The sequence below is a fragment of the Salvelinus fontinalis genome, chromosome 8, assembly GCF_029448725.1.
Source record: "Salvelinus fontinalis isolate EN_2023a chromosome 8, ASM2944872v1, whole genome shotgun sequence".
NCBI classification, from domain to species: domain Eukaryota; kingdom Metazoa; phylum Chordata; class Actinopteri; order Salmoniformes; family Salmonidae; genus Salvelinus; species Salvelinus fontinalis.
The window spans coordinates 30,728,160-30,735,772 of NC_074672.1; the positions used below are offsets into that span (position 1 = coordinate 30,728,160).

General features: G+C 44.1%; 1 protein-coding gene across 2 annotated transcripts; it reads left to right on the top strand.

The window, feature by feature from the left end:
- The first annotated feature begins 340 nt into the window (after window positions 1–340).
- On the top strand, window positions 341–5,709 carry LOC129861089 (amphoterin-induced protein 3). 2 transcript variants are annotated; one of them, XM_055932202.1, is made up of 2 exons: window positions 341–962; window positions 1,382–5,709. In XM_055932202.1, exon 2 carries the CDS (start codon window positions 1,401–1,403, stop codon window positions 2,838–2,840), a length of 1,440 nt encoding a protein of 479 aa, XP_055788177.1. In that variant the 5' UTR covers window positions 341–962; window positions 1,382–1,400; the 3' UTR covers window positions 2,841–5,709. The 2 variants fall into 2 exon arrangements, with proteins under 2 accessions (XP_055788177.1, XP_055788176.1); XM_055932201.1 differs by having other exon boundaries at window positions 341–955.
- The last annotated feature ends 1,904 nt before the right edge of the window (window positions 5,710–7,613 follow it).

Genomic DNA, 7,613 nt, shown 5'->3' on the forward strand with positions numbered 1-7,613 from the left:
AATATACGACCTCCTCCCACAACCTGAGGGGCGACCAGTGAAATGTACAATACAACAGTAGCATTTGCCATTTTGTTTTGTCTTTCATGCCATGTGACTCTTCAACCATGTTAAAACTAGCCTCCTATTACTTTAATTCATTATTCTCGTTGCTTTTAATGTTAAAATAATTTTCACTACTACTATTATTGTTACCTTATTACTGTTAGTCCAACCATTGTTGTTATATGTATACTTTGACAATGCAAGTGATTTAACTCGCCATGTCAATAAAGTCGCTTGAATTTATTGAGAGAAAACATATCAGTAGTGACTAAGGAGGGAAAGCATCATTATTGAAAGATGACAGTGAGGGAGACAGGGCTGTGCTCTAAATGACAAACAGCAGGAGGAGGGGATTGTAGGAGATTAAGTGAGCTGTGTTTGTAACATCACAAAGCACTGCAGGATTTTTTTTATAAAGCACCGCTCACATTTGGCAGACAGATAAAGCCCTCAGAGCAACTTTACCAGTGGACAGAGACTGAGTGAGTGATAGAAGAGGAGAGTAGTGACATCTTTGCTCAGGATTCTGGCTGGGGAAAGGGATCATAAGCTCTCACTTCGGACTGAACAGTTGGATACCTGTGGCTCGCTTAACATGAAGTACTACTTTTGGGAAAAGGACAAGTCCTGAAGTTAGACTGAACAGTTGGATACTCGTGTGAAGGATTGCTTAGAATTAAATAGTACTTTGGGGAAAGAGACAAAACAGTCAGGATTCCGTGCTGTTTGAGCAGTTAGTTTTAGCAGGTCTTGGTGTGGTAGAGCGAATATCTGAATAACTTCGTGTTTTTTTTTATCTGATTCATGACACTTATTAAATCAGTGGCAGCGATGCGGTTTTAATTGCTTTTTGGTGAGGACGATGACAAACCTTTGAGTCAGTTGTACAGAGAGGGAAAGTACTCTTCAGGTAAAAGGTATTTTCTTTATTAACCCCTTGTTCTTCCACTCCTGTATTACTACTCTTGACTACAAAGTCAGAACATTCTGGAAAAACATGCATCAGGATATCTCAAAGAGTTGTTACTGCTGTGACTGTTTCTTCCTAAACAAAATGTTCAGTTACACTTTACAATAAGATATATGTGATCAGTCATGTGATAAGAATTTGTATTTATTTTTTAAATTCTGTATCCCTGGATACATTAGGTTTGTGCATGCATGGTAAAACTGACCTATAGGTTAAAGGCTTTTTATGGTTCATACTCTATTCCATTCTCAGCCTTGTAAAAGTATTCTGACCATTGTAATAGTCACTGGTCGTTGACAATCTCTTTCCACTGCATTCATTCAACCATGGTGGGTCATTTACATAACAAATCTCTTTCCTCCCTAGGAGACCAGGCCAGAGCAGAATGACCTCCCTCTTCTCTCCAGACACTGTAGTGCTGCTGTGCCTCCTCCTCCCCTCCACAAAGGGAACCTGCCCCTCCATCTGTCTCTGCACCTCAGACACACTGAGCTGTGGCTCCCAGGGCCTCACCAGACTGCCCCTCCTCCTGCCCCCCACCACCGTCACCCTGGACCTCAGCTACAACCGGCTGGGCTGGCTGGGCCCCGGCAGCTTCTCCAGCCTAACCAAACTGGACACCCTCCGCCTGGCAAACAATCAACTCACGACGCTGGGCCATGGGGTCTTCCAAAACACCTCCAGCCTCCGTCACCTGGACCTGTCCTCCAACAGGCTGCGGGTGCTGGAGCAGCACTTCCTGCAGGGTCTGTGGAGGCTGGAGGAGCTGCTGCTCTACAACAACCGTATCACCCGCGTGGAGGGTGGGACGCTGAGCGGTCTGAGCAGCCTCAGGAAGGCTTACTTCAGCCTCAACCAAGTCACAGAATTCCCCTTCTTTTCCATACAGGACCACAGTCATCCGTTTCTCACCATGTTGGACCTGTCGTCCAACCGTATGACCACACTACCCTGGGAGGATGTGAAGGCACTGCCGGGGTCGGTGCAGAAGGGGCTGTACCTACATAACAACTCTCTGCTGTGTGAGTGTTCCATGTACAGTGTGTTCTGGCACTGGGAACAGAGGGGCTTCGACTCGGTCAGGGACTTCACAGATGAGCACACCTGCCTGATCTACGGCGAGCCGCGCGCCTCGGTCCGATTCCTCCGACACTCCCTCTACTTCCAAAACTGCACAGTGGGGAAGGTGGTCTCTTTGCCCATGGCTGTTCTCCTCTCCAACCTCATGGTGAACGAGGGGGAGAGGGTCCGTCTGGACTGCCAAACCTCTCTCCGAGGTAAAGAGCTGTCATACACGTGGGTCTCGCCAAATCAGGAGTACCTGACCCAGATGAGCTTCAACGACACCCTCATCAACGTGTTCCCTAACGGGACCTTGGAGATCCCAGCAGCCAAGGTGAACGACTCGGGAGTCTACTTGTGTACAGCCCTGGACTACAAACACATGCTGAATGCAACCAGGGAGGTGAATGTCACCGTGATCCGCCCTATGCCTGACACCTTCAACACGGGCTACACAACCTTGCTGGGTTGCGTGGTCACCCTGGTAGTCATCCTAATGTACCTCTACCTAACGCCCTGCCGCTGTGGGTGCTGTAAGCAGCCCCTGCCCCCGGCCATCCCGATCCCAGCCTACGACCCAAACACCCTGGCCTCCATCTTCTCCCCCACACTGAGCCACAGGGACCCAACCAAGGCCAACATCAACAAGCGGGTGGTGTTCATGGAGCCTCTGATGGAGGAGCAGAACGGGGATCTGAGGGCCACCCTGGCCAGGGAGCAACCAGCGCTGCAGTGGGAGTGGGGCGCCAGCGGACTCTCCTAGTTAATCAGAGCCTGTCGCTGACAAATAGCACTTTAAGAATTGAGCCCCTGACTTACAATAGACATGTATCAGGTGGTCTAAATGGAACACAAAAATGACATCCTCATTCTCTTTCTCTGCTGGAAGGCTTCATCTAACCGGACTATCCTCAAATGATCGCTGAGCCCTGGAGAGTGTGAAAGAGAGACCCTCACAGGTCTATATAAGGGCTCTAACTAATGTTCCTCCTCTTTGTCTCATTGAAGACCAGGTTTTGAGTTTGGCAAGACTGTATATTTCTGCCCATGCTATTGTGGAAGGTTAGAGCAAGGTTAATTGAACGGCACGAACTCCGGCACTGGAGAGACTTATTTTCTCTCCTTAAAATCATGAACTCCAAAAGCATTGGTCTTCCCTTCTCCCTGAAGTGTAAAAATATTGCATTGGTGTAAGCATGGGAAGATTGTAGACAGATTTCCTATTATATTTAACATGAGCTAATTCCTTTTAAATCCTTAAATGGATGGGAGAGCATGAGCGGACACATTCGGGTGAAAGGGCTGGGACAGAATTGGGGAACACTGATGAAGTCCTATTGGGACATTTTGGACTTGGCTGATATCCACAAAAGCTGTTAGAGTAATAGAGTTTTTGGAATTGTCTTCTTTTTTTTTTCCTTCATGGGATTAAAGTTAATCGTGATTTAATCAGGTCACCGGCGAACCACACGCCCCCGCAAATATATACTGTTCAAAAGTTTGGGGCCACAGAAATGTCCTTGTCTTTGAAAGAAAAGCACATTTTTTGTCCATTAAAATAACATAAAATTGATCAGAAATACAGTGCAGACATTGTTAATGTCATAAATGACTATTGTAGCTGGAAACGGCTGATTTTAATGGAATATCTACATAGGCGTACAGAGGCCCATTATCAGCAACCATCACTCCTGTGTTCCAATGGCACTTGTGTTAGCTAATCCAAGTTTATCATTTTAAAAGGCTAAATGATCATTAGAAAACCCCTTTGCAATTATGTTAGCACAGCTGAAAACTGTAGTGCTAATTAAAAAAGCAATACAACTGGCCTTCTTTAGACTAGTTGAGTATCTGGAGCATCAGCATTTGTGGGTTTGATTACAGGCTCAAAAGGTTCTCTGAAACATTTAGTTAATTTAATCTGATTGTCATAAGGTTCGATGACTTTGTCCACACAGGGCATCTGAACACACAAATACATTGATGATTTTCATAAAAATTTGGGCTGTTTTATTTAACTTTTGTGCACCTGTGGTGTTCCTGGTCAAAAATGACCGGCCATTAGAAATGAATGGGTGAGACTACACTGTTCATTCATCAGATGGACACACTTCCTCTCCCAGACCCACACATGCATGCGTGTTTGAGCACACACACACACACACACACACACACACACACACACACACACACACACCTCACTCCCCTTCTTGGCTTTCATGGCAACCCCCACGGGAACATTTCCCCAATAGAATCATTCCCCCACAGGAACCACACCTTTTGGCATTTTCACAAACAATCGCAACATTGTTTCAATACTATATAGAACTTTTCTCACAGCTCATAAAGCTTTTTTGAGGCCTTGCTTACAATTCATTTTGTGGCAGCACAATGACCAAACGATATACTGTATGTGAGGCTCTTGATCATATCTTTGATAATGACACTGGTGAGGAGGAGAGAGACCAGGAAACTGACAGTGAAGATGCATTAGAGGAGGAAGTGTCAGAAGTTGAAGACAACACAGAATATGATCAAGACCAAGAGACAACCGATGTGGAACAATCCAGTGATGAGGAAGAGGGCCCTGCTGAGGTTGTTGTTACATTCCGGTCAAAGAATTGGAATTTATCCTGGTCTTCATCCCCACCTGAGAGGAGAGGTCGGCTGTCGGCTGAAAATGTTATCAGGATGACCTCAGGGCCAAAAACATACGTCATATCCCGGGTTGATGACAAAATACTGCCACTATTTGAAAATTTGAAATGGTTTCAAAACAAATGTCCTTGTTAAACTTTGACACAAAGTAATCTGTGATAAATAGCACAATATGTTTCATCTGAGTATTTGTTATAGTCAAAATAATCCATACATTATGCTTTTTTTACTCAAAAACGAGTTGTATGAGCTCAGGTCAATGAGGGCTACAGGCCATAAATAGCAAAAAGAAGTTGAAAAGTTCTTGTGAACATTACAAGTTAAGTTGATAAAAAATATCTAACACAACATTAGGTAATAATACATATATAATGTATTTACAATCAGCTATGATGGGGCGGTCATTTTGGACTGGGAACACAGAATTAATTAACATGAAACTAAAACAACAGGAGGGTTAAAAAGATTCAGCAAGAATATGAAGACAATTGTTGCTGTAGGAAAATAGGTTTCCCGCACTTTGAAAGATTGGACTTCAAAAACAGGAATTATCATGCGAACACATTTTAATTCGTAACCTCTACAGGATCGGTGTTTCCCCCCCCCGCGGGACAGTTGAGCTAACGTAGGCTAATGTGATATGCATGAGGTTGTAAGTAACAAACAAAAAAATCCCAGGACATAGACATTGATGAGCAGAAAGCTTCAATTCTTGTTACTCTAACTGCACTGTCCAATTTACAGTAGCTATTACAGTGAAAAAATACCATGCTATTGTTTGAGGAGAGTGCACAATGACGACGTTGAAAATGTATTAATAAACCAATTAGGCACATTTGGGCAGTCTTTATACAACATTTTGAACATACATGCAATGGTTCCCTCACGACGCCAGGACAGCGGAGTCAATCACCACCTTCCGGAGACACCTGAAACCCCACCTCTTCAAGGAATACCTAGGATAAAGCAATCTTTCTGCCCCCCCCCCCCCCCCCTTAAAATGACCTAGATGCACTATTGTAAAGTGGCTGTTCCACTGGATGTCATAAGGTGAATGCACCAATTTGTAAGTCGCTCTGGATAAGAGCGTCTGCTAAATGACTTAAATGTAAATGTAAATGTAAATGGTTCATTGGATCAGTGTAAAACTTTGCACATGCACTGCTGCCATCTAGTGGCCAACATCTAAATTGCGGCTGGGCTGGAATAATACAGTATGGCCTTTCTCTTGCATTTCGAAGATGGTACAAAAAAAATATTTTCTATGTATTATCTTTTACCAGATCTAATGTGTTATATTCTCCTACATTAATTTCACATTTCCACAAAATTCTAAGTGTTTATTTTCAAATGGTATCAAGAATATGCATATCCTTGCTTCAGGTCCTGAGCTACAGGCAGTTAGAAATTGGGTATGTCATTTTAGGCAAAAATTGAAAAAAGGTTTGGATCCTTAAGGGGGGGGGGGGGGGGCATACAAAATCAAATAGCTAAATGTAAGATACTATCTTAGTACCTCTTTACAGTGACTTTGGAAAGTATTCATACCACTTGAATTTTTCCACATTATGTTACAGCCTTATTCTAAAATGTATTAAATAACATCAGCAATCTACACAGAATACCCCATAACGACAAAGCGAAAACCGGTTTAGTAATTTTTGCAATTGTATTTTAAAATTAAAAAGACAAATACCTTATGTAAATAAGTATTCAGACCTCTTGCTACGAGACTTGAAATTGAGCTTAGGTGCATCCTCTTTACACTGATCAGCCTTGAGATGTTTCTACAACTTGATTGGAGTCCACTTGTGGTAAATGCAATTGATTGGACATGATTTGGAAGGAACACACCTATCCATATAAGGTTTCACAGTTGACAGTGCATGTCAGGCAAAAACCAAGCAATGAGGTCGAAGGAATTGTCCGTAGAGCGCCGAGACAGGATTGTGTCTAGTAACAGATCTGGAGAAGGGTACCAATACATTTCTGCAGCATTGAAGGTCCAAGAACACTGTGGCCTCCATCATTCTTAAATGGAAGAAGTTTTGAACCCACAAGACTCTTCCTAGAGCTGGCTGCTCGGCCAAACTGAGTAATCAGGGGAGAAGGGCCTTGGTCAGGAAGGCGACCAAGAACCTGATGGTCACTGACGGAGCTCATCTGTGGAGATGGGAGAACATTCCAGAAGGACAACCATCTCTTGAGCACTCCACCAATCAGGCCTTTATGGTAGAGCGGCCAGACGGAAGCCACTCCTGAGTAAAAGGCATGACAGCCCACTTGGAGTTTGCCAAAAGGCATCTAAAGACTAGGACCATGAGAAGCAAGATTCTCTGGTCTGATGAAACCAGGATTGAACTCTTTGGGGCTGAATGCCAAGTGTCACGTCTGGAGGAAACTGGGTACCATCCCTAAATAAAGGTGAAATAAATAAATAAATAAAATGGTGAAGCGTAGCGGTGGCAGCATCATGCTGTGGGGATGTTTTTCAGCGGCAGAGCCTGGGAGACTAGTCAGGATCGAGGCAAAGATGAATTGAGCAAAGTACAGAAAGATCCTTAATGAAGTCCTGAGCGCTCTGGAGCAGGTTCTCAGACTGGGGAGAAGGTTCACCTTCCAACAGAACAACAACCCAAAGCACACAGCCAAGACAACGCAGGAGTGGCTTCGGGACAAGTCTCTGAATGCCCTTGAGTGGCCCAGCCAGCGCCCGAACACAATCAAACATCTCTGGAGAGACTTGAAAATAGCTGTGCATCAACGCTCTCCATCCAACCTGACAGAACTTGAGAGGATCTGCAGAGAAAACTGTGAGAAACTCCCTAAATACAGATGTGCCAAGCTTGAAGTGTCATACCCAAAAAGACTGGATGCC